At 39.9% G+C, this 26,670-nt stretch overlaps 2 protein-coding genes across 7 annotated transcripts in view; one reads left to right on the forward strand and one right to left on the reverse strand.

Annotated features, from left to right (window-relative positions):
• Nucleotides 1-26,670, reverse strand: part of znf281a (zinc finger protein 281a) — a 156,784-nt gene that overhangs the window by 18,423 nt on the left and 111,691 nt on the right. The gene's annotated exons all lie outside the window — the stretch shown is intronic.
• kcnj19a (potassium inwardly rectifying channel subfamily J member 19a) lies at nucleotides 1,417-23,445 on the forward strand. 2 transcript variants are annotated; one of them, XM_082529064.1, is made up of 3 exons: nucleotides 1,417-2,470; nucleotides 16,438-16,654; nucleotides 21,318-23,445. In XM_082529064.1, exons 1-3 carry the CDS (start codon nucleotides 1,805-1,807, stop codon nucleotides 21,980-21,982), a joined length of 1,548 nt encoding a protein of 515 aa, XP_082385190.1. In that variant the 5' UTR covers nucleotides 1,417-1,804; the 3' UTR covers nucleotides 21,983-23,445. The 2 variants fall into 2 exon arrangements, with proteins under 2 accessions (XP_082385190.1, XP_082385191.1); XM_082529065.1 differs by lacking the exon at nucleotides 21,318-23,445 and adding an exon at nucleotides 17,228-20,222.

Here is a 26,670-nt window from a genome sequence, read left to right on the forward strand (position 1 = left end):
TTGACTTATACAAAGACAAACAATAGATACAGAACACGTGTTGGGCAAAAATATACTCATGTTACAGTGACAAAGTAATTTCAAATGAGCTAGAACAAGAACATCTATGCTATCTCAGTCTCTTCTTGAGGTTGTGATGAATGATAACTTGAGCAGTCAGATTTCTGCTCTGAGTACTTGTTTCTACTGATTATGGCTGAACAGAAATCTTTGAACTGTCAGAGCAAGAGCAGGTTGTGCTTTTTTCTATCCAATTTTCTCAAAATAATTGAAGGGAAAAATCACAAAACACCCCTCTGTTCCATGCTACACGCCTACATCTACTTGAAAACTTACAATATTTAAAGCAGGATTTCTTGCTGGACGGTTTCCTTAGACTGGATTCATTTTAGCTACTTAAAATTGCACTTTTTGTCTGGTGCCATATATTTTTAAAAATCTTTTTTGTTCCGCTGTCATGCCTACCAGAAGCAACAACTAAAAAGTCCACAGGGATCAAAAACCAAAAAAATCAAGTTCCAGAAAAATCAGGCCATTACATCATTTATTGATTAAGTGCTAAAAATACATTGAAAGAGGAACAAAGTGATTATAGATCTTGTTTTTCAGAGGGCACAGCTCTTTTATATCAGAAATACTCCTACTGGGGTCTCAACACGAATGAAAGGGCTGAACAAAGACACTTGAGGTGAGGGTTGGTTGGAGGACTATGCTATCTGTGTGACTCAAAGTGTGATTATGCATTAGTTAATAATGATAATGGCACTTGCATGAAGTGCAGACCTTTTGTGGCTTTGATTAAAATGAGGCCAAAAGGGAACCAAGAATGGTCATCTCTCAAAATGTCCTAAACCCAATGTCTTCAGCATAAAAACTGACATTCAAGAAGAATATTTAACACATAAACCGCTACTCCATTTGTCTTTTAAGTTGCTCTTAATTTACTAATTATATCTCAGATTATTAGGTTTTTAGCAATTTGGCACAGGCTAGCAGAAGACCAAATATTATCAGCAGTTATGTTAGTGATACCCTAGCCCCTATGTTGCCCAGTCCACTAAAATAAATATGTATGTATGTTATCTATCCAGTAGATGGCACAATCTAACTTTAAAGCACAAAATGTCTCCAGTCTCTTTACTTTGTGTGGCTGTGTGTCTCAGTGCAGACGCAGGATAAGCAGCTGTAATATAAAGGCAATATGACTACTCAAAGGGAATCAATGAATAAATTAACCAAAGCTTTGATGAATATATCAATTAAGCCTCACACTGACTACCTGTATGAATGAACTGGACAGAAAAGAGTCAAACTGAACGCCTCCCTCCATCTCTCTCTTACACACAAACGCCTTCTTGTGTAACTCTATCCTCCTCTCTCCCTGCCCCTTCCCTCCCTCTCTTCACATCTCTCCCTCTTCCGTTTTTTTCCAATTCTTTACAGCCCACCAGAGGCTGTGAATGGTAGACAACTCATCGTATTTCGTTCCACTGGCGAGTATCACACCAGTTAGAGTGTGGGGAGGCTGAGCAGAGCGCACAGCTACAGTCAGCGATCCTCAGATGTCATGTAAAGTAACTGGCAGAACAGTGGAAATTTTTATCTGAGAGGATGATGACTGTGCTTTAAAAGCACTGAAATACGCACGATTCTTTTTTTTTTTATTCATAGGATTTCATGTGCGCGCTAAAGTGGCCATGGCGCATTTTACGCACTACAGGTAACCAGTGTTTTGGAGGCTAAAACAACCAAAGCATGGATTAAACTGCAAGTATTTTCCCCCACTTTCTTCAGCAGAGCTGAAATGGCGGCACTTCGTAGAAAATTTGGCGAAGACTATCAGGTGGTTAACACAAATCGGGCTTCATCTTTTTCTGCTCCGGTCAAGAAAAAACGCCAGCGTTTCGTGGAGAAGAACGGTCGCTGCAATGTGCAGCACGGAAACCTCGGTGGAGAGACCAGCAGATACCTCTCTGACCTGTTCACCACTTTGGTAGACTTAAAGTGGCGATGGAACCTACTGATCTTCATCCTAACTTACACCATCGCATGGCTGGTCATGGCATCGATGTGGTGGGTCATTGCGTACATCAGAGGAGATTTAAATCATGGCCACGACTCATCCTACACCCCCTGTGTGGCCAATGTTTACAACTTCCCCTCAGCTTTTCTGTTCTTCATCGAGACTGAGGCCACAATTGGTTACGGCTACCGGTACATTACGGAGAAGTGCCCGGAAGGCATAATCCTTTTCTTGTTCCAATCGCTGCTGGGCTCCATAGTGGACGCTTTTCTCATCGGTTGTATGTTCATAAAAATGTCCCAACCCAAGAAACGCGCAGAAACGCTCATGTTCAGTCAGGACGCGGTGATTTCTCTGCGAGACGGCAAACTGTGCCTCATGTTCCGTGTGGGCAACCTACGGAACAGCCACATGGTGTCCGCACAGATCAGGTGCAAGCTTATAAAGGTAAGCTTAATATCGACACACTCGGCTAATAACATAATAATAAATTTAAAAAGAAGCTAAATCTGCAAGAGTAAGAGCAGTTCGTTTTAGACCACATCTCCTTTCATCAGTAAAGCAAATCATGACTTTGAAATAGATGCAATGTAGTTAACTTACACTAACTTGTTAGACTCCCTGCTGATACACTGGAGCTTCAGCAGCACTGCGTTATCTCATCAGCGTGGAGCACTTTCTTTGAAGGCTGGCATCCCGTGTTTTGTTTGTTTTTTACTTTCCTTAAGCTTCCACGGTCATTTATTTTAAGCGTGACTGCACACTTGAATGACAGCTTGCATCGCTGAATCTCTAACCTAAGCCCACGAGGCCAAAGACAAGCTGCAAATTGCTCAAGTATATAACAAGTATATATGGTGAAGCTGAGCAGCAGCCAGATGGGTGCCTCACAAACCACTGAAATAAGAGAGAAAAGACTGTGTTGTCATTGGGGGGGGGGGGGGGGGGGGCTGCAGTGTGCATGGTCCCTACTGTGTCCAGCATCAGCTCCGCTTCAACTGGTGACACATGGGCAGATAGAAGTGTATCAGTAAGCAGATGTGACAGACAGATGCCCCTCCCCCTTGTGTTTGATAGAAAGTTAGACTCAGTGAATCAGTAGGGAGCTGAGATTGACACACCACAGCAGATCACTGGACTCAGTAAAACAATGCTCTGGAGAGAGAGTGTTAAGACATAAAAAGTATTTAAGGTGATGCATTTTTTTTTTAAATTTCCTTTCTGAAATTTAAAAAGAGTTAGAAAGCACTGCAGTGTTTGAATTTAGCTGCAAAAAAAGAAGAAGAAGCTTATGCATTGTTGAAGTGGGTTTGTGCCATTTTGGCTTCAACTTAGCAGATTTTGGGAGAATACAGCTAATAAACCTCAAACTCTAAAAACAGGCAGCAATGCAGAAAATTGCCACAAACAGCACCAAGGTTGACAGGCCCCCCTGTGTTAATTATCGTAATAGAGCTCCATTCAGCCACATCCATGTTCAATGTGCAAAATGGGCCATAAAGAAGACAAACAGCATTAGAGAGGTGCTTGGAGCTTGTTTATATGTGTGTTCTCCTCCGCACAGCTACATCAAGCACAGCATTGGTCAGCTTAATGATGCATTCAGGCAAAGAGGGAGGCAGGGAGGACTGTGCTATTCCACAGTTACAAGCATGGAGAAAGTGAACAACCCCATAGGCAGAAAGTAAAATTGCACATGTTTGCAATGATTTCACTCGCCTACCTTGTAAGACTGAACCATAGGCTTCTCTCCACCTGCGTAATACACCAGTGATAGTGTGAACTGCAGTACATCAGTACACTGGAGCTCAGTGTTAAATTAAGTAAGTTGAAACTGAAGGCAATTTTTTTTAATAACATGGGTATCCAAAACTTAACAAACAGGAGTGTCAATGAGATTGGAACAGACATGAAATCACTAAAAAGAATGGAAACTCCTTTTTTAATTTTATTTTTTTTTAAATGGAGCTGAGGTAAAACCCATTTGCTTCCTTTCCAGACTGCCAGAAATACAATCAGTATATATTCCAAGACCTATGCCAACCCCACATCCTCTTTACACTCCCCCTCTCTGTGAAATACAATAAATACAGCATCCACTGTGTGCTTCTTAGATTTTTTTTTTATCATTTTTTGCTCAAGGGCTTTCTGGTCTAACCTTATTCTTTCGCTTCAAAGACTCTCTTACCAAGACAGAATATTTGTAGCAGCACTGCCAGAGTACACACACACAAAGAAAAAAAACTAACAGTCTGGTGAGTCAGTGCACAGACCACAAGCCTTGTTTAGGATTTACATACGTGTAAATATTTATCATCAAATACGATGTTGAATTAAACTACTGCCATAGTTGTATTGTTTTAAGTTGGATGCCTTTTAGTGCAGTCCCTGTGTAGAAATGTTGGTGGTGCTGTTGAACTACAGCCTTTTTTAAGTCTTGCCTCATCATAAGATACCCAAAGACATTAGTGGCAGTGGAATCATTTAACTTGTTTAGAAAGAGTTTAAAAGAGAGGCAGAGTTTAAGAAACTAAAGTGGAATACGCGAACAGCCCTCAAACTTCAGAAATCAAAACAAATGTTTTTACACTGCATCAAAATTCAACTTCAACTGTAAATCTCTATCATTTGAACTGCAAGCAGAAACATAGTTGTATCAGTGGGGTTCAAATACTAAAAACTATTGCAGATTTATCTGGAAAAGCTTTGGACATCTACACAAATCAACCCAGAAAGTTTGTGCCTGCAATACGATGTTCGTTACTCGTTAGTCTTTTGAACTGAGGCGTTTCCTCTTGCTTCTCATAAACTGTAACTTGCAAACTTATAAAGCATTCAACGCCTCATTTACATGCAGAGATGTAAATGAGCGGGTATTTTCTCCTGCTGCCACCAGTGTGGTTAAAGTAGTTCGTTTCCTTACTAAATCTTTTCATTGCGCAGTATTTCTTACCAAACTCATTAAAACAAAAAAAGAAGTGGGACACCACAGATGACAACGATCAGCTTTCCCTCCACTCTGCATGAAGCACTTTAGCCGAATTGAATTTGAAAACACCTGCGTAGCTCCGTTTCCTGTGGGAATCAAAACAAGCATCAAACGAGATTTGCACAAAGCTGAACCAACTCCTTCATCCAGCGCTGCGAGGCATTTTTTTAATGTCTTTAAACAGTGGTGGGTTGTACCAGCACATTTCTCAAGGTTTCTATTATATTAAATAGCATCTTCTCGTCTTTGTAGTGTTTGGAGAACAATTAAATAAGAGAATTTAGGTAAATCCACAGACTCAGTCTTCACTTTACTCTTAAATCATTCCACATTGAAAGTGCTTTTGTCAGCTCATTAAAATGAGAAAATAGAAGAATAAGAGAAAAGTCAGCATCAATAGCATTTTTTTATTTACTTCATCATTTAAATTTAGAACCATGCAACTGTAGGTCTGACTGTCAAAAGAACCATACATTTTAATAAAGATTTTTTTTACCCTAGTGTTCTTATGCAATGCCTTTAATCACTTACCATAAATATTACACAGACAGTTTGATTTATTAGCCCAAAAATGAAAAAATATGAAGGTTACAACTGGGATTAATATGAAATAATAAAGAGAATATATATATATTTTTTAAATGTTGATTCAAATTAGTTATTTGTTGCCATTATTTATGCTACCAGTGAAGTCTGACAGAAATAAACACAATATAAATGCAGTGCAGGTAACACATTCAAATATCGTGTGCTGTGGCCGCTGCGCTGATGGTAGTAACATTACTTGTGCAAACTCTAAACGAACAAAAGCTGCCATCGTACTTTGAAATCAGAGTGACGGACAGACCAGCTGTGTCCCTGTCACTAGACAAAAATGTAAAAAAATTAAATAAAAAATGGACGTTGCTTCAGATGAAGGCTCAGACAAAAAGACAGTTCCTTTTTTTCCTGCCTTGTGTTTTCATGAGAGGAAATAAGATGCAAGAGAATGACGCAATTGACCGAAACGCGGATACAATCAAGGGAATTGGGCTGTACCCCTCATGCATATGTAAAAAGAAAGGTAGAGTAGCCTGTTGTCAGACTCCCCAGTTGTGAAAGAACAAACGTAAAGTAATAAGTAACCTTATTTCTGCTTTATTTCTTTGTCCTTTTGTACTCTGCCAACTAAAATACACTAAAAACCACACAGAAAAATCACATATCAGTCTGTCTCACCTCCTACTGGAATTCATGGACACACCGAGCCTTCATTTGAAAAGCGCCTTGGGCCATCAGCTCACACCTACGAGCAAAATTTTTGGTTTTCCCTCTCATTTTGGTCATGCCCAAGAAGCCAAAGAGAGGTTTGTGGCTCGTATTAGCAGAGGGGAACACTGCTCACTGCTTTCTTAAGCCAAGAAGAAATCGGCACCGCACTGAGGGACAATTTAGCACAATCTTTGTTAGATAAAGTCAAAAATCAACATTTAACACAGTGTGTTTGCGATGTTCAGACAGGAAGCAGCCTTGTGATTATCCTCTGCCATATATGCTGTTTCTCATCTCTTAAAAATTAGAATTTAAGGGATTCAGCTCAACTTGCAAAAAGTTATTGCTGTTGCTGCTGTGTTTGGAAAGAGCCCTGTAGTACTGCTGTGGATGATCACTGGACATGGAAAAAGGCCTTGAATCCCTGCATTATAAACGAAATAAGGAAAAGACTGACCAATGACAGCCAACATTTAAAGTCCCACCATAAGCAGCTGAAATGCAGCTTTGGAAGGCATCCACAGCAGCCTCAGAGGGCATCCTGGTGGAACATCCAAGCTGAAAATATGACTCTGGTGTAGCTGTGAGGGCGGGAGGCGGGTGTGAGTGTGCAGGACATTGATTGAAAGAGATGGTGAGCAGTGAAACAGCTGGGTAGAGCCTGGCAGATTTTTTTTCTTAATATTTTCACTGTATGAATGGTGCCTTCTATTTCAGAGATATACAAGGGAGTAAAATAGTCGTGGCTGCATATCTCCTCAGAGGATTGCACAGCAGGTTACACAGGCACTAGAACTGGAATTGATTTCCATTTTTTTTTTCTAATAAGAAAAGACTCAATTATACTATCAGGCTGCAGAGGGCTGGAAAAAACAGACCTCGAATCCCTGCATGTATTGATGAGCGAGTCCAAGAGCTGGAAAGTCTGCTCTGTTCATGTTTCTCGTGTGTTTGTATTCTATACTTAAATAATTCAGTCCACACAGGACAGAACATTCTGATGTAGGAGTGTGCATTCTCAAATATACATAAGAACAGATGTACAGCTTGGATTCCCAAGGTTTCTTTCTGAGGCATTTGCTATTGCTCCGGATCTGTAATGTGAAGTTTTTCTTTCTTCTATCAGGGGTAAAGCACTGGACCATTATTTTTGCATAAATACAGCATCTTTAGGCTCCTAACAATACTAAAAGCATGAGCCTCGTTAAAGAATTTTCCACACAAGAAGAACTCACAGGGTGCACGCTGACAACAAACACACATTTTGGCCAAGAACATTGTGACACCATATCTGCTAAAGTCACAAAGTTGCCACATGGAGAATTGAATGGCTTTCCAACCTGGTCTCAGCGTTTCAAGCTACACCTAATCTTGTCTCATTTTAATTTTAGCGGAGCTTAAGCCTCTACAGCGACCTCATCAGTATGACTTTACATGCCTCTGTACTCAGGCAAATGTGGCAGGTTGTTACTTTCCAGTACGCTCTCTACTACTACTGCATATTTTCACGCACCGAGAAAGCAGCAAAGCATCCTTTGGTATTATCTCCACGTTAAGATTTAGCAATAAACTAATTATGAAGCCGTGTGCTGAGTCTAGTGTGGGAAGTTGGAGAAGAGGCGAGGTGTTGGAGCAGCGGAGGTCATGTTGTCTCGCTGTGTCTGACTTCACTGCCAGAGGCTTGAGATTGGATCCCAAAACTAATTAAAGTGAGCTATTTGTTAAACGGTGCACAGTGTACAGTGGAGCAGCCACATGCAGTTGCAGCATAAAAATATAAATACCACTTTTTTGCAGGGAATGTTCAAAAACGTGAACATGTTTCAACAATCGCCCAAAATTAATCTCAACTCAGAAGATTTTTGGTTTTTGAGGGACTGCATGGGTGTACTACAATTCAACATTAATGGGTTACATGAGTCACAAAAGTGGCTCTTTCTTAATTTGGCTTAACCAACGTGCACCTCTAACCAGATTAAAATCAGGTGTAAGCGCCACATTTTCAATAACTAAAAGGAATTAATTTCCTAACAATATAATTTCTCATGCTTGTATGCAGAGCCCGTTAAGCTGTATGTTAATAATGCCACAAATGAAGCTGTGCAGTAAAGTTAGAGCAGCGCAAACGCACTGCTTATGTTGTCATGGCAATTTACACGGATTCACAATTAGCAGCGAAGCCCATCTTGCACTGCTGCAACTAATAGAACACAGATTAGAAGATTGATTAGTCTATGAGTATGTACTGCAGAGAATTTCCAATTAATAAAATTCATTTTACTTTGATCTCGTCCAAAACTAAACGGATTCCCACGTCTCCTTCATTAAAGGATAGTGTTAGACCTAAATATGCTTCTTTAAGTTTCATGTTTAACTGGCCCGAGCTTAAAGTTTATGGGCGCTAATGTGCACGTTAGAAATGAACGGCAGCATTAAGATTGCGTTTAGAGTAAAAATAAGACCATTAATTTACGAAATTTCAAGATTAACATCTTTCTGCCATCATTCATCTCCCCCTGTTGTGTAGAAGAGAGCCTCTATTAACTTTGTTGTACAGCCCTGAGTAGGTGTCATCTTTGGAAGCTTTTCAGTTGATCTGTGCACAATAGCTGGTCTCACATTATCAGGATGAGCCGCATTTTTCTTGTGCCTCAAGACTCAATTATGTGTGTCCGATTAATGCGCCCATGTGTGTTTGAATAGCTTTCTTTCAGTTCTATTATGTAAAAAGTACACACAACAAAAATATGCAGTCTCAAAGAAAAGTAACCTGGACCTTACCCTCGGTAAAACATGTTAAATAGGAAAACTCTCCTCTTCTCAGTTGACATTTCCACACTCATAAAAGAGCACCTTTAGACAAACGTTCTCTAAAGTGGATAAATCCACCAAAAGCTGGTCTCACAATTCGATTGTGTAATTGTGTGCCTGCTCAGCTCAGTGAGGTTTCCCCTCTGAGCTCTTTCATTAACAGATCATGCAGAGGTGTATTAAACTGTATTTGATTATGATGTAAAAAGCGATTTACAGTAAAGCAGAAATGGCTGCTTGACTGGATAAAGGGAGCTTTTAGGCGAAGCAATGAAAGCTCTATGTAAGTGTTGTTCAGTTATATAAAAGGAGAAAAGTAACACATTTAAATAGAAAAAATGAAATCTTGAGTTGCTGTGGTAGGAACACATCTTGGTGACGATGGTGCAACAAAGGTTCTGCAGAGAAACTGAGCCGTCTTTTATGCTTTTACCAGAGGCTGGCTACATTAAGCGATTCTGCCTTTCAACAGCTGAAAGTGTAGGAAGATGCAGACATTCATTTTAAACCCGTTCGTAAGCAGTCTTAAACACAAGCAGTTGTTTGCAGTTGCAGTCTCGTTTGTAAGAGCAGAAGAACACCATGCAGTCTACCTCAGGTTGTTTCTCCCAATTAATTTAACTTGTGATTTAACTTTTCTAATTAATCTCACTCAGTCTTGGCTGGATTGGCTTGAATGAAATGTTAACCAAGGCTTTTCTAAATCTAATGATTAGGCTGTGCATAACTTGCAGCCTGAAAGCGCGCGTGATTTGGACGGATTGTCGGCCGGTCGATCTGATTGCCTATAAGCACCTCCACCTCCATCTCCACTGAGGCTGCTGATTGATGAGGGTCTGGCCGAGCAGGAGTGGAGTTGAGTAGGAAGACCAGGACCCTTTAGGTCTAATCAGTTTTATTTATCACCTGTCTTTATCCATGAGCATCATTCACACCACTGAGACACTTCCACTGCAAGCACAGAGGGGGAAAAAAAAAACGCCTCGGTTTTCTAATGATAATGAGTAGCTGAGTCGTTGATGGGCATGGTGAGCAATCAGACGTGACAGGTAAAAATTCAAAGAGAGATGTTTGTGTGCTCATCCAGTGCTTCTTCTCCCCAAAAATATTGTGGAGAAGAAATAAAAACAGTTCCTGTCTGACTATGTGAGAGCTTGGAGAGAAAAATCTGTTGATTGGTTGAAACAGCATGTCAGATTTACAGGAGGAAAAAAAAGCAGACAAGCTCAGCTATCTCGGGATCTTTGTGCAAGAAGGAGTCTAGGAGAGTGCCAGGGGGCCTTTGTAAGAAGCTTTGCCTGTCAATGTTTGCATACAGTCATCCATCTTTTTAATCTTAAGCGACTAAGACAGAAAGTGAAAAGAAGAATTTCCCTAAGCTAACATGAGATAACCCTCAAAGGAGGAACAATGCCAAATATTATTCAGTGGCCTGTAAGCACCTGACAAGTGAACAATGCCCGCTCGACACGAAAGTCATTCCCCGACATAAATCCAGACGAGCATCTCATTGATATTCACAGGAGATAGAAATAGAATGCAGTGTTTTCTGGCAATGCAAAACCTGTTTACTCGCACCTTATTCACAGTTTGCATCTGGGAGATAGGACAATATCACCGGCAGGTCAGGATGAAATCGGACTAGGACTAGTAACTGTAGCGCGGGGGGCGGGAAGTACAAAGAAGCACACTAAAAGAAAATTTTCATTAATTAAACTTATTTTTGCAGCACTTCAAACTCAGCAGTAGCTACTTTATTATCTAGTAAAACGAATACAGATTCTAACAATAAATCATGTTTATAGACATGCTGTTTAATATGCACGGTTGTTTGGAGTTTGGATTAATGATTACCTGCTGCAACATTTTGAGATAATTTACACGAGGAAAAAAATGCAGAACCATCTCTGTGCACCGTCACATTAGCTAAGACTAATATGCAGTCTATGTGCATGCATCAGAAAAATTACCTGATGACATTTTGTTAAACTAGTCAGCATCAGTGTTTCAGATAAATGTGATGTATCGTCTTTGGATTATTTTATAAACAGTTTCTGCTTTTACTTTAGTTTTCCCATTCGGTATAATGCCTTGATTACCTACATTCACGTCATGCTCAGTTATAGCTTAACTAGGCTATTTTTAGGCTAGCTAACTTTAAACTTCATCACATTTAAAGAAGGCACCAAAAACCAAGAGAAACGCTCAAGCAAAGTGTATTTTATTCCATAAACTTTATACTATACATGAAAAAAGTGGGCTTATGTGTTTAAGCTCTCTTGAAGACATGTTCATCTAATGGCCCAGACACAGGAGAATAAAGAAGAGGACAGAAATTTCCTTTGTAGTTTTTAGATGATTCCAATTAATTTCTTCACATTTAGCAATCTAAAAGTACTACAGCAGCCACTTTCAATCGCAGTGTGGTTGCATAGGTCCCCTGGTAAAAGGTAGACTGTCTCCAAACAGTCGTGGTTGGATTGGGCCTGATTGTAGTCCCCTTTAGACTAATGAAGGTCTGCTAGTAATTGCTGATTTATAACAGACTGCAAACACTCTGCAATCAATATATGTAATATGGGGACTCCACTCAACTGGTCGTATTCTAGTTATATTCTTACACAAAAGGAAAGCTGCTTGAGTTCCTGTCTGATTCTGCTGTTAAGATGATGTCCTGGAGCAATGACATCACTAATTTCTGTTTCAAATCTTTGAGATTCTGGCTGGACTCTGAATGTAAGCAGTCTATGTGTATCCAAATGGCAACAAAATTGCAACAGACAGCAAGAAATTTGTAAATTTCCACCTATTTATCACTGTTATCACAAAAAATTTAATGGAATTGCAAACTTGACTCCTTCAACCAGGAATCTCTTATTACCACTTTATTGCCATTTTAATGCACCACAGTTGCTTTAATGATGGCAACTGACTCTAAGTGGTCACAGACCCCATTTTTGAAGCAACCATTTCAAAGGAAACATGACTGCAAGTTCATTGCACAGAGTCACAATAAAGGTTGTTTGTGCTGTGGTCTCCAACTGCTGTTTTCTGTCGAGCACCTGTAGCAAGACCGGCATCAGCACATCACCTGGTCTGGTTTATTTCAAGGCCAAATAGCACATCATTATTTATTTCCCTGTTGTTAAGAAGTGGGGTGGCTGTAGCTCAGATGGTAGAGCAGGTCAGCAACTAACCGGAAGGTTGGTGGTTCAATCAAAAATATCCTTGGGCAAGATACTAACCCCATGTTGCTCTTCGATCCATCGGAGTGTGAATGTGCATGAATGTTAGATAGGGAGCACTTAACAGCTTAGAAAAAATGCTCGTGTGAATGGGTGTGATTGGGTGAATGAATTAGTTGTATAAAGCGCTTTGAGTGATCAGATAGAGTAGAAAAGCGCTATATTTGAACCAGTCCATTTACCATTTACCAGAAGTATTCCCTGAATGCTGAAACTTTCAGCAGCTGTCTGCTCTCAGATTTAGGGTTTAGGTTTACATATCTGCAACTTCAGCTACTTTTAGCTACATTCCAAACACTACAGCCCCTCTTCATCTCTCACTCCTTTTCTATTGCAAGTTGAAAGCAGAAAGCTTTCTCTTAGATAAGGCAAGGCAAGGCAAGGCAAGTTTATTTGTATAGCACAATTCAACAACAAGGTGATTCAAAGTGCTTTACAGAGACATTAGAAACAAGAACAAATAAAAAGCATGATTTAAAATTGATTAAAACACGCAAATAAACTAACTAACTAATTAACAAACAAACAAACAAACAAACAAACAAACAAACAAACAAAACAGTATATAAAATCAAAACAGATAAAATCAGAACAGTAGATAAAATCAGTAGTTAAATGTAAGTTTTGAAATTTAAGCTTAAAAGTGTGGATTTGGTGCTTTATTCAAATGCAGCTGAGAACAGGTGAGTCTTCAACCTGGATTTAAATAAACTGAGTGTTTCAGCTAATCTGAGGCTTTCTGGGAGTTTGTTCCAGATATAAGGAGCATAAAAGCTGAATGCAGCTTCTCCGTGTCTGGTTCTGACTCTGGGAACTGATAAGTGATAAGATAAGTGTTTAGGCTAAGCATGCAAATATATTTCAACAGCCGTGTCTTTAATTTAATGTGCGCTCTTCAATCAGCTGGTGACCAGTGGGCTGAAAACATCAACAATGAGTCTGCAGACTGGCTTTTTAACCAAATCATGGAGCAAGCATCTGCTTAACTAGCTAACTCCAGTGGATAATTTCTATTCTAGCCAGAGCAAAATTAGTGGTTACTCATTTGGGTCAGAGTAAAACAGAATGGCTTAGATCAGTAAACAGATGACCCAGCTAGGTTAGGGGTGTGTTAAGTAGCCTACAAATGGCCAATTTCCAGTTTCATTGGTGTTTCGGGCAGGGGTGAAAGAGGGGACTGTGTTTTAGTGACTAGTGTATTGATTATTATTAAGATTCACAACAAGAACAAAAGATCCAGAAATGGCAGAAAGCATTACAGAGAAGCTGGTGAGGCTGTGTGGTAGTCTGTGTGGGAGTTCATTATGAAGCTGCGTGGAGCTGAGGTGGAGGAGTAGTGTGTGCTGTTAGGTGGGTGGCTGGTGAGTGACGCATCCAAATAATTGGTTTGAGGTAAAACAATGACCCAAAAAAAGAGAGAAGAGTAGAGAAGGCAGGGTGTCATGTAAAAGAATCTAAAAATTAATCTGTGAAAAGAGTAAAATCATCTTTTTGCAGATTATTTTCTTTGGAGTTAATGACATTAATTTACTTTAAAAGGAGTTTAAGCATCTTTTTTTGATAACTGACTTTAACTGAGCTCCACGATGCCAAAGAAGATATTGTTCCTAATTATCTTAAATGTGGATTTTTGCCAAAATAATCTTTGATTCTCAAGACTTTTTTTTCCCCACCCACACCTGTTTTTATCTTCCCTTCCTACATTTTTTATAGCTATGAAAATATTTCACATTAATTATACAGGGTGGGCCATTTATATGGATACACCGTAATAAAATGGGAATGGTTGGTGATATTAAAGTCCTGTTTGTGGCACATTAGTATATGTGAGGGGGCAAACTCCACAAGATGGGTGGTGACCATGGTGGCCATTTAGAAGTCGGCCATCTTGGATACAACTTTTGTTTTTTCAATAGGAAGAGGGCCATGTGACACATCAAACTTATTGGTAATGTCACAAGAAAAACAACGTTCTTGGTTTCAACGTAACTTTATTCTTTCATGAGTTAGTTACAAGTTTCTCTTTGTTCACAGCCTTTGACATGTCGAAGAGGTTAACACGTGAGGAGCGGATCGAAATTGTGTTGATATCTGGTGAACGCAGTAACCGGGTCATTGCAGCAGATTTCAATGCAAGACACCCTGCGAGACCACCCATCTCCCATGCTACAGTTAGCAAACTGCTTGCTAAGTTTCATGAAACTGGTTCAGTGTTGGATTTGCCAAAATGTGGACAAGAAAACTGTCACTAATGAAGAAACATCAGTGGCTATCCTAGCTTCATTCAGCAAGAGCCCACAGCGTAGCACTTGCTGCATGTCACTGGAGAGTGGCATTAGTCGAACATCAGTGATGGTTTGGTGTGGTATATGGGGTACAACGATAGTGGGTCCATTCGTCATCAATGGAAACCTCAAGGCCACTGGATATTTGAAGTTGCTACATGATGATGTGTTTCCCTCTTTATGCACTGAAGCTGGCACGTTCCCTGAGTTTTTCCAGCAAGATGGTGAACCACCACATTATGGGTGCCAGGTCCGAGCATTCCTAGATGAACAGTTTCCTGGAAAGTGGATTGGTCGTCGTGGGCCAGTTGAATGGCCCCCAAGGTCTCCCGATCTGACCCCCTTAGACTTTTGTCTTTGGGGTCATCTGAAGGCAATTGTCTATGGTGTGAAGATACGAGATGTGCAGCACCTGAAACTACGGATACTGGATGCCTGTGCTGGCATTTCTCCTGCGGTGTTGCTATCAGTGTGTGAAGAGTGGGAGAAGAGGGTTGCATTGACAATCCAAGACAATGGGCAGCACATTGAACATGTTTTATAAGTGGCCAGAAACTTGTAAATACAGTAACTCATGAAAGAATAAAGTTACGTTGAAACCAAGCACACCATTGTTTTTCTTGTGACATTACCAATAAGTTTGATGTGTCACATGGCCCTCTTCCTATTGAAAAAACAAAAGTTGTATCCAAGATGTCCGACTTCTAAATGGCCACCATGGTCACCACCCATCTTGAGGAGTTTGCCCCCTCACATATACTAATGTGCCACAAACAGGACTTTAATATCACCAACCATTCCCATGTTATTGCGGTGTATCCATATAAATGGCCCACCCTGAAGCTTTTGAAAATCGGAAAGGCTTTTTGCAGCAGGATGTCAGAAAATGTCTTGAAATTTAAAAGACTTTGTAATAACAGGTGAAACAGACTGCTAATTGAGAAAATGTGAAGAGAAAAGGTGAACAGATTGATTAGACAGAATAAGACAGGAAAGAAGAAAATACATCCAGGACCCCGGTGCTGAGCTCTAACATCATCTGGGCAATTAAATGCTTCCGCACCAGTTAACGCTCTGTGGGCAAGTCCTGTCCAAACACAGCTGTCTCATACGTCTGCCTGCAAGTTCTCCTAGAAATCAATGTGAAGCGCAAAGTCTGTGGACATGGCAAACAAGATAGCACAGAGAGAGAGTGAGGGATTATATATATAGAGTGAGAGAGTTATATATTTTAAGAGAAATGCATTTTCTCACCTTTTGACTCATGAAATTTTGGAACACTTATTAATTAGATGAAAGTAATAATATTTCTATAGTCTATCGGTCTGCTTTTAAAATATCAGTTGAGTCTGGACCACTATACTCGAATTAATTGATGTTATTTCAATCTGCTGTCCTTTAGATTTGAAGGTAGACATCAACTACAAAACCCAGCACAGGAGAAAGCAGGCAGCATTGAGAACAGCATGAAAGGAGTAGTTGGAGCAGAAGTGGGTTGCAAAGCAGTTTGCAGATGGGCAGAAAGTACAAGCATGCTAAAGCAGCTTAAATAGTTTTTCATATACAGCTCAATTACAAATGAGGTACTTAACTTGCCACACTTTTCCATTGGACTTGTAATACTGGGCATTTTAACATTGTCATAAAGTACCAAGTAGAATACAAAAATATTTCATTTATAGGTGGACAGAAGAACTCAATTGACTTTTTAAAGACTACATGAATGTAATTATCACTTCCCTGTTTCTTTCTTTTATTTTTGTATATTTTTGTTTTGCTTTCTTTACACTTTCCTCTGTCTCCGTCTACTTATGTGTGACTTTTATCTTTCAGTCTCGTCAGACACCTGAGGGCGAGTTCCTGCCTCTGGACCAGTGCGAATTGGATGTAGGCTTTGGAACGGGTGCAGACCAGCTCTTTCTGGTATCCCCTCTCACCATTTGTCATGAAATTAATCCCAAGAGCCCCTTTTTTGACCTATCCCAGCGCTCTCTCATGAGTGAACAGTTTGAAATTGTCGTTATCCTCGAGGGCATCGTTGAAACTACCGGTGAGCAATCTTACGTCATTTCTTTAAACTGTGTCCTTCCCCATTCCCATTGTTTGTTTTCTCTCCCCGCTTTACTCACTCCCAATCTAAATGTAAAGTCCAACATTAATAACAAGCCACATAACGCTCCTATCAAATAGATACTCATAATCTGGAATCTAATTTCCCCACCTTCCCAGTTTGGCATATTTGAACAGCACAAGAACTGGAGAAACCAAGGATGACATCAACACATGAGAATGACGCACTGATTGAATTTCAAGGGATATTTTATTTCTGCAGAATTAGTTTATGTCTACTCTATGCATAATAAAACCCTGTGGTCATAGATGCGTGTGTCACTTTGATGAATGAGGTTTTAGTTGAAGTTCCACTCAATTTTTCACATGACATCTGAGCGCAGAAGTAATTCAGAGGGTGTGAGACACTGGTATAAAGCCGCTGCTGTACGCTACAGGCAGCCATGCTGGAGTACCCTCAGCAACAACACAGATCTCTCTGTTGCATATTTAACACAATGATTCATCCCAAAAGTCCAATACAAATAAATCCATCCTCCTCTTTTCTTTTCAGCCGTGCTTCTAGGCATCCCCCCATAACCCTGCCTGTGTCACTGTTGTAGGAGAAACCATGGAGCTGAATAGGCTTAGAGCAGAAGGGAAGGATCAGCGGGAAGTGAGAAGCCAGGCAGGCAACACGGCTGTGCTCTGTTGATAACACCATTAAATCAGGGTGCAGCTAGAAGTCTAGTGTCGCAGTGCACAGCACTCGGAGCTGAGGAGTAGAAGAGGAAAGCCCTGGAAGTGTCACCTACAATTGTCCACAATATGCTGTCAACTGTATGGAAAAGGAATGCTTAAAAATAATAACAATAATAAAAATAAGCATATTTTTAAAATGTCATTTCCGTATGTGCATCTTCACACTAACCCACATCCCATTACCCCAAACACATTAACAGCTTCCCGGTATATCCAGCTGCTGCTGACACAGCTGTTCAGCTTGTTGATCGTCTCTCCTACTCATTCACTTTGTTTCAACCAGACTTGACAGATTACCATGCAGTGGCTCTAATTCTTGTCAGTTTTAGTTTATGTCTTCAAGGCATTTTTTTTTCTGTTTTCAACAATGTGACAAAACTACTTAATTTCATTGCTGATAAAAAAAAATTCTGACAGCTAAAATCAATTCCAAGCTCTCGTTTATGTCTGATTTTAAACAACGAGTTATAGTTAGTTTCTTCTGTGTGGCAATAGAACAGGATCACATGGGTTGTCGCTTGAACCCAGCATCACACAAGATCCATGCTGGTGCTGACTTCTGGCAACCTAATGAGATGAAAACTGAGAATGGCAGAATTTGTTAGCTCTATATAAGAAACTATAAAACTAAAGGGCAGTCAACATGGCATAAGATTTTTTTTTTTGTCCTTTTAATGGTATATTGACTTCATCTTTAGGCTGCCCCTTGACAATATGCAGATGACGTGCAACTATGTAAATTCGCTGACCCTAACATAACACTCAGCAAATGAAGTTGATGTACTCTCTAACCTCTGCCAGTGTCAGGAATTTTACATAAAGTCTTGATGTGCCGAGGGCTTTTATTTTTATGCAAAAAGCAGTAGACATTAACCAGAATACCTAAAGTATGCTTAAATGATGAACCTTAACTAGCATGCCTGTCAGACTCGACCCAAAAGCTTCCATTGCATTGATATTACTGTTGTCTTGTGCAACTATAATCAACTGAAGTTCAGTTTTTTACTGGTAAGAGTGGAGAAAATGCTGGAAAATTATCCTAAACTTGCAACTGCAATTAAAGCTGAGCCTTAAGGCAATTAGAAAAAAAATACAGAAATGGTGAAGAGTTTCTGTGGATGAAGATGAGTCGTGTGCCTGGAATAGCATCAGGTTATGACATAACACAGAACATATCATCCCTCAGAGGGACTGGATCAGACTCCTACTCTTTAGCCAACTGTAGTGTTTCACAGAAGAGCTCAGGTTGTAGCAAAGCCATTGGATCAGAAAAGAAACTCAAACTAAGTGATTATTGATCACGAATGACCTCCAACAAACATCCAAAAGTCAAGAAAATTACTTTACAAGCCTCAGGTCAAATGGAAAACGTGTACACAAAGCAGACGCACAGGCACCCCCATTACTAGAAATCTTTGCTTAATACATCATCTATAATTTAGGCCCTCCACCAGAGCATGATGAAAACTGATCCCAGTTTGCCAACAGATGATTTTCTTCTAGCTGGCCGAAGACTGAAGCTGCAATCAACACAGAGAGTTAAATAAAGACAAGTAAAGACAGAACACATGCCATGTTGTTTTGATGTAAGAGCATCACGATGATCAGATTTAAATGAGCAATTATCACAACCAGCTTTGCCTAAACCATCTGCCAACTTTAGCCACCATTAATGGAAGAAAATGTGAAAATAATTTACCAGATCAAGGAAAGATAAACTTACAAAGCTTATGAAATCCAGGAAAGAAATATATATATATATATATATATATATATATATATATATTAGGGGTGCAACGATACACAAAATTCACGGTTCGGTTCGGTTCGATACTTTGGTGTCACGGTTCGATATTTTTTCGATACAAAAAAAATGTTCATGCCGTTTTAATTTGTCATTTATTAAAATTATAAATATATATTTTAACTCAAAAGTACAGTTTTTAAATTTAACCCTAACCCTTGTGCGTGTTTTTTATTTTGACAGCGAATGCGCACCTGCGGACCACTTATGTGCAGCCCTGGTTATTTAGCTCGTCATATTGCAGCCACAGAAATTCTTTTGTCCATGAAACCATAAAGCTGCACTTTCTTTTTGCCTTATAGTCTGATTTGTCATAACTTCTCCGTTTTGTGGTAAGCTTTTCTTTGGCTGTCACTTCTTCACCCTGACCTGTCTTATTTGGCTCAGCAGAACTAAAATATATATCTGTCTGTGAAGGTTCTCAGTCATCCAGGTCATCGTAGTCAAATATAAATCTTGCTGCTTTTACACACGCACTCACATAAGCTCAGCGATTCTCTGCGCGATCAACCTCTCACATGTTTAAGCTGCGGGAGATTTCACTTGTCATGTTTGCATAGTAAGCTAACGATTAATAAGACGATGTCAGAGGAATTGGTGCGCAAATTATCATCACTCACAGATCAGTGCTGTCGCTCTCTATACACAGTTTGCGCGATTGCAAAGTGAAAGCAAAAAAACAAGCGCAAATTCAAACGCGATTTCAATATGTCACATATTGACAGTGGCTCACCGATGCCAATGACATAATTACCCAGCTACATTTCTGAAAGAATGCAAAAGCATTGACATATATTTTTCCTTCCTACAATAGCCCGACGGGCAGGGCAGAGATAGATTTTGGTAGCCCGACTGGAAAAATCGCTAGCTCCGGGACGTCGGGCTAGCGATATTGCAAGCCCTGTATCTGATTGAGGAATCACTCATCTTTGGAAAAGAGAGTTTATTACAGACAAATGTCTCTTTCCAAAATAAAAGCTATACTATCTGCTTCTTCTGGGCTATATTCTCAGCAGCATATTAAACAGCTGTCTAAATGACTCGGCTAAAGTTAGTAGCATGCTTGCTTTTTTTTGTCTGCTTCCACTTGTCTTTGCACTAGGATGATGTCGGTGTAAATGTGCAGTCATATTCGTTGTGTTCCCACTAGTGCTTTCAGGTTAATCTCGTTGAAATGACCTTAACGCCACAACACGGCAAATCTCCGTTAACGAGCTACCGCCGATCACCCGTGCATGGGGCTAGACGGCCAACACGTTAACGAGCTAACTGCGCTAACACACTAGTTCCCACCCATGTAATTGAGCATTGCATGGCACATCCAACATACTGTTTTACTTTAGTCCATGACTCGCTTACCTTCAGGGTCATACGTCACATGAAAACCAAAATAATTCCAAACGCCAGATCTGAATGAGAGTGGGGGAGGTCCATGATGTAAGGAGAGCTTAACTTCTGTCTCGCTAGCTTGCCCTGTGCTCTTCCTTCTGACGATGCTGTCTGTGTTGAGCGCTCAGTGAATCTGCGTTCGACTACTCCGCCTAGGCTGCACTGTCGACCCTAGGCGGAGTAGTCGAACGCAGATTCACTGAGCGCTCAACACAGACAGCATCGTCAGAAGGAAAGTTGATAAAATAAATTACAAATTTTGTATTGTTCGATACATATGCGTACCGAACCGAAAGCACTGTATCGAACGGTTCAATATCGATACGAATATCGTTGCACCCCTAATATATATATATAATGATCTTCCTCTCACATATTCCATTACAGTACATCAGTATTGGAACATGGCAAGCTTTGAAAATAAAAACATTAGGGTGTAAAAGCCTCTTGTTACTTTTATGAACTGGGAAATGCAATAGCCCTTTCATGTGGGTTTATTTTAAATCTTCTAGTACGTGACTAAACTGAACTGGATAATCACACAGAGCAAAGCATGAAGCTGTCATCACAAGAAATAAAGGAGAGAGAAAAGAGATAGCATGCAGTGATGCCGATCCTACAGATTCCTCGTTATCAGCCTATAATTGTTTTGCTGAAACCCCATTTAATAGCAGTTATTAAAATTATTACTGCCGTCACTCTCTTCTAGGTATGACATGCCAGGCAAGAACGTCATACACTGAGGATGAGGTTTTATGGGGCCATCGTTTCCTACCAGTAATGTCCCTGGAAGAGGGTTTTTTCAGGGTCGACTACTCTCAGTTCCACAGCACGTTCGAGGTGCCGACACCACCGTACAGTGTCAAGGAGCATGAAGAGAAGAATTCTCTCCCATCGCCTCTGTCTACTCCTACCCCCGCACTGACTGAGAGCCACGGTGCCCGACGTGACCGCGTGTTTTCTGTGGATTGTATTAACACTACTGAGGAAAGGGGCCATCATGTAGGGACTGGGGTTCGACTTCCAAGCAAATTGCAGAGGATGAGTTCATCGGGGAAGGAGGACCTTCAGAGGAAAGTGCTTATGCTTAGCTCCCAGCACTCAGAGAAGGCCTGCAGCACCGGAGACCTCCCCCTAAAGCTGCAACGTCTCAGTTCCTCACCTGGCCCCGAGGCAGCAAATCGTCTAGGGTTAAAGTCTCTCAAGGTGGGCTTTGAACCCATGACCCAGTCAACTGGAGACCTGTACCAACACAGCCTGCCATCCACGCTGTCCCCTGCTCCGGTTCCCATGCACAGCCCACTTCTTTCAGCCGGTGGGAGGTTGGAGGATAACTTGCCACCAAAGCTAAGGAAGATGAATGCCGACCGCTGAAATCCAGACAGTCCTGGACTATAACAACATACAGACAGTGACCTCTGACCACAAACACATGAAAAGAAGAGTCAAAGATGTACTTTACCCTTGGAGGCTTTGATTAAAACAAAAAAACAAGAGGTTTATTCATTTTTATTTCTTGAGACTAAATCTTTACTGGAATTACTGTGATTTTGTGCTTAGCAGAGGCTATGCTATTATTAATTTACGCTTTGGTACACAAAACCAGAAAACACAAACTTTGAGCTTAAAGCAAACTTGATTATTCTGCAAGAGTTGTGCATGTATACACTAAATCCATTGTTTAATGTATGCACCACTACACTTAACTGTCAATCTTAGTTTTATCTAAATATAAATTATATTAAGATGATAATAAATGCTGTTTGATCTTTCTCTTTATTGTGTTTTTATTACCGCCCCCCCAGAATTTATTATGTTTACATTAAAATTTTTAGTGCTGCAATTCTGCCAAATATCAATAAGTAATCCAGCAGTGCGATGCAATTGTAGCTTTAATAGGCTGTTGTTAATGCCCGTAATTTTACCACATTGGCAAGCGACACTATGCAGGAACAATCCCATAACTCCGTGGTGCAGTAAGTGGCTATCAGAGAGAGGGAGATGATAATGAGATACACTGCTGTTAAGATGGAAAATATAAATATGTGTTTATTGGAGAATGGAAGCTGATTATAGATGACCTGTTATTGCAGACTGAATGTGGTCAGCTGAGGCATCCTGTTTAACAAGCATATCCAAACGCAGTGTACCGTCTTCACGCCAGTATATTTCAGAACACACGACCACACCAATTTGGTTAGTGGGGCTTATTGTTTTTTATCAACTTATGCCAACACAATAGATTTATTGAACTGTCATTCTGCATGTGGTCAGCATTTGTACCAAAAGCAGGTGAAATAGTAGATTGAAAGTGTAGGACAACCCTGAACACATAGGGCTTAATGAAATCCAAGTATAAACACACAACACAGCATGGATGCAATTAAGGAACAAAAACAAAATCATCATCATCAAATACAGAGTCAGCATATCCAGAGAAGACCAAAGCCTCAATTTTCCTATTGCGAGGAAGGAAGGGAGGGAAAAGGATTTTTGACTGGCTTTAACAGTACGCACGGGGTCTCCCATCAATCTGCAGCTTCGGCCACCCACTCATTTTACACAGAGCCTACATATGCTTCACACACTCTATTCCTGTAATATAGCTGCACTGAGAGCTTTGAGTGCGCTTGTATGTTTGCTAACTACGCATGTGCTTTGCCACTCTTCTCATGCTGTGTATGATTTGCCAGAAGTGGATAATAATAGCTTTACTGAAAGAAAGAAAGAGTGTGATAAGTTAGGAGAAAGAAGAAAGTTCTGATGAGAGTGAGACAGTTTTATGTAGCTAGCTGTGGTTCATTTTTTACATTTTATTTCACAATCTATTGATTGAATGATCAATAAAGTTGAAGTATTATGGTTTTTTATGTAATAGGCTAATAAATATTAATAACCTCATATCGTATTCATGCATTCTTTAGCAATCATTTTTCCACCAACAGCTGAGAGCCACCCATAGTGCAATTATTACTGAAATTTGGAAAGGGGTAATTGAAAGACCATTTATAGTTTTATGTGCTAGTTTGAGAAAAATAGTCAAACTCAAATGAACTAATCCAGTTTCTGACTTTTAAGGGATATGAAAACCATACCAAGTGCGACTAGAACAGAAATGTCCAAAAGTGACAGACTGCTTTTATTACGCGGGGTTATGTGCTGGTTTACTACTTCTTTGTGCTCCATAATTTAATTCAGGGGAATTCAATTATATTTATATAGCAACAAATCTGAAAACCAACAAATTCAGCACCGAGCCAAGGCCAAAACCAGAAGTGACACTCTATTTACTAATAAATAGAGTGTCATAAGCTGCTAACTGGGACAATAAACAAGTTCATTTGCCAAAGTTTCATCAGACGCTTATGGTTTCAAACCTGCCAGTTAACGACCATAGATTTATGGTATGCAACAGATCTACCATCAATAGTGGAAAAAGTTATCAATTCTGACATCTTGTTTGGATGGCAGTTTATTTATTTTGCTTGCCCAAATCAAACAGCAGAGAATAACATCCGAGTCCAACAAACTGAAGCTTACCTGAATTATGCCGATTAAACAGCTGATTTGTGTATTGTGGTCTGACAACTGTTACAGCATGTCACTAAGCAGAAAATTAGATTTATTTTAGTTTTCTGTGTTACAACACGAGGAGGAGGAGGAGTGAAAAAATCAAAATGACTGTTTTAAATAAGCAGTCCAAATTCCCTAGCACTGCTAAAGTCACAAGTTTGGTTCACGTCTTGAATCCTGATTCGTCAGTATACTGGAAATTAACATTTATACCGGGGATGATGAAAAGCTCCTACAAAAGCAAGAAATATAAAGAAAAATATAAAACCAAAGTTAAGTCAACAAATAAAACAAAAGAATGTTCCACAGGATAAAAAGAGAAGGGAATGAGATTCACAAGAAATTATTTATGTCACAAAAATATAGTTAAATATATATAACCTTCTTAACACACGCATAGATCAACAGACTTTCTGTCACAGCCACAGGCAAATGTAAAAACCTTCCAGCAGTGGCACTGTCATCGCTGCCACCTCCTCTGCTTATTTAAAGTAACATCTGGGCACACAGTTTTAGACAGTCAGAGGTGTTTTGTGAGGGTCTGAGCCTCTGCTATAATGACCCCAAAATTGATGTCTCCACATGTTAAAAATAACAGGAACATTAATACTTAATAACAAGACGAGGCAATGAGAGGCTCATTAGTAGCCTTTCTATGCCACAGCACAAAAATGAGGGGGTTGAAAATGTCCTAAATGACAAAGAACACCAATTTCTTTTCTATGAAAAAAAAAGTAAATTAATTTGTTATTCTATTTTAGATGGATTTGTTTGGGGGATCTTTTGATGTATAACTGGTTCGTTTATAAACCACAGCGAGCCAGTTGTTTGTGTTGTGTTGCACCAACTGTGAATGAATGGTTAATTAGGCCACTCGTGGTGTTTAAAAGGGAAACGTGCCTGACTGAACCACACGCATATGCATGTGCATCTGAAGACACACTGACACACAACAAACAAATGCAGCGGCCGTCAGTCAAGAACAAGCCCCTTGTTTCCATCGCAGTCACCACGGCAACATGGGAGCTTCTCTGCGCTCCAGCAGTGGGGGCTAAGCACACAGCGGAGGTGTATATGTGAGTTTGAGTATGGAGATCTCTGTATCTTTCACTGTATTCTTCTTCAGGGCTCTCCACTGCCCACTCTGAAATTTAAACACAGTATTTAATTTTTTCTATAACGGAGAGAGGGACGAGTGGTTTTTCAGCACTTGACAGTCTTCTAAATCCATCTCTATTTAGTCTCAATAATGACTCATTTGCATATTTGTTTTGCATATGCAAAGAAAAAACACCTCTGGGATGTCCCCTGCCATGAGTATTTATCAGCGATCTGGTCCTTTGAGAAAGATGGCACCGGTTTACCAACTACAAAATACAATTAAAAGGTTAAAATGAGCGATTACCAGATTAACAGCATCACAGAGTAATGTTGCAATTCATTTGTTTCTGTGTTTACTGTTTCTGTTTCTCTGTATCTCTTCATAGATTACTAAGCAGGCGTCTTAAAAAAGAAAATCACTAAATCATTAAAATACTAGTATGATGAGCTCCACATACTATTCCAATTCCAAAGCTGTTATAGCATCTACCAAGCTGCAACAAAGATAATGAAGTCAGCTCTTAACTCAAGTGTCTCCCAACAACTTTTCAGTGGTAAAAACACTCAAAGAAATCTAATCTATCTACATCATTTCTGTTCTCTTCACTTTACATTCTACTTTCTTTTCTCCACTTTTAGAGAAAGGGCGTTTCAATCAACCAACAACAGCTACTTAAAAAAGTTTCCATCTGCTTAACGTTCATCACAGAGCACTGAGACAGCTGTTAATGGCCTAAAATCTTTGTGAATGCAAACATGGTTACTGTCCTTCTTGTCTCAGACCTCAGTGTAGATTTTGATACAAGTGATCACAATGTTTAATTCATGCACTAGACAGGTTGGGTCACTGTGCCATTGTTTCGTCTTGGCTAAATTAAGATGTTAATCACTTTATTTTTATTATCTATTTATTTATTTGTCAGCCTGGATTCTCTGGTATTAAAGACATGGTATTAAATATGGTAATTCTCAAGGAACCATTCTGGGCCTAAATTAAATTTTTTCTATAATTGATTCATTAATGTCTCAGTCACACTAAAGTAGAAAAAGGGCACTAATTTTCTTGCTACTGCTAAATCTGCCCAGGGCTTGAGCATGCAACACACCCCAACTCTAGGCGAACACTTTCACATGACTGGTTGACTGATGGGCGACAACCTGTCTCCCAACAATAACAATCTGACTCAGACTGACTGCAAAGTATCTAATTTCTCTGATTTATAAACACAGACAGATCAACAACAGCCTGAGTCAGTCTGCGCAATGAGTGCAAAGCATCTGTGATACATCTCTTTGCAATAGGGACACGACTCAGCTGGTTGTATTTTTTATACAAACGCAAGATTACTGAATGCCTTTGTTCTTCTGTTCACTCCCAACTGGTCGAG

The sequence above is a fragment of the Aulonocara stuartgranti genome, assembly GCF_965226115.1.
Source record: "Aulonocara stuartgranti genome assembly, chromosome: 4".
Lineage (NCBI taxonomy): Eukaryota > Metazoa > Chordata > Actinopteri > Cichliformes > Cichlidae > Aulonocara > Aulonocara stuartgranti.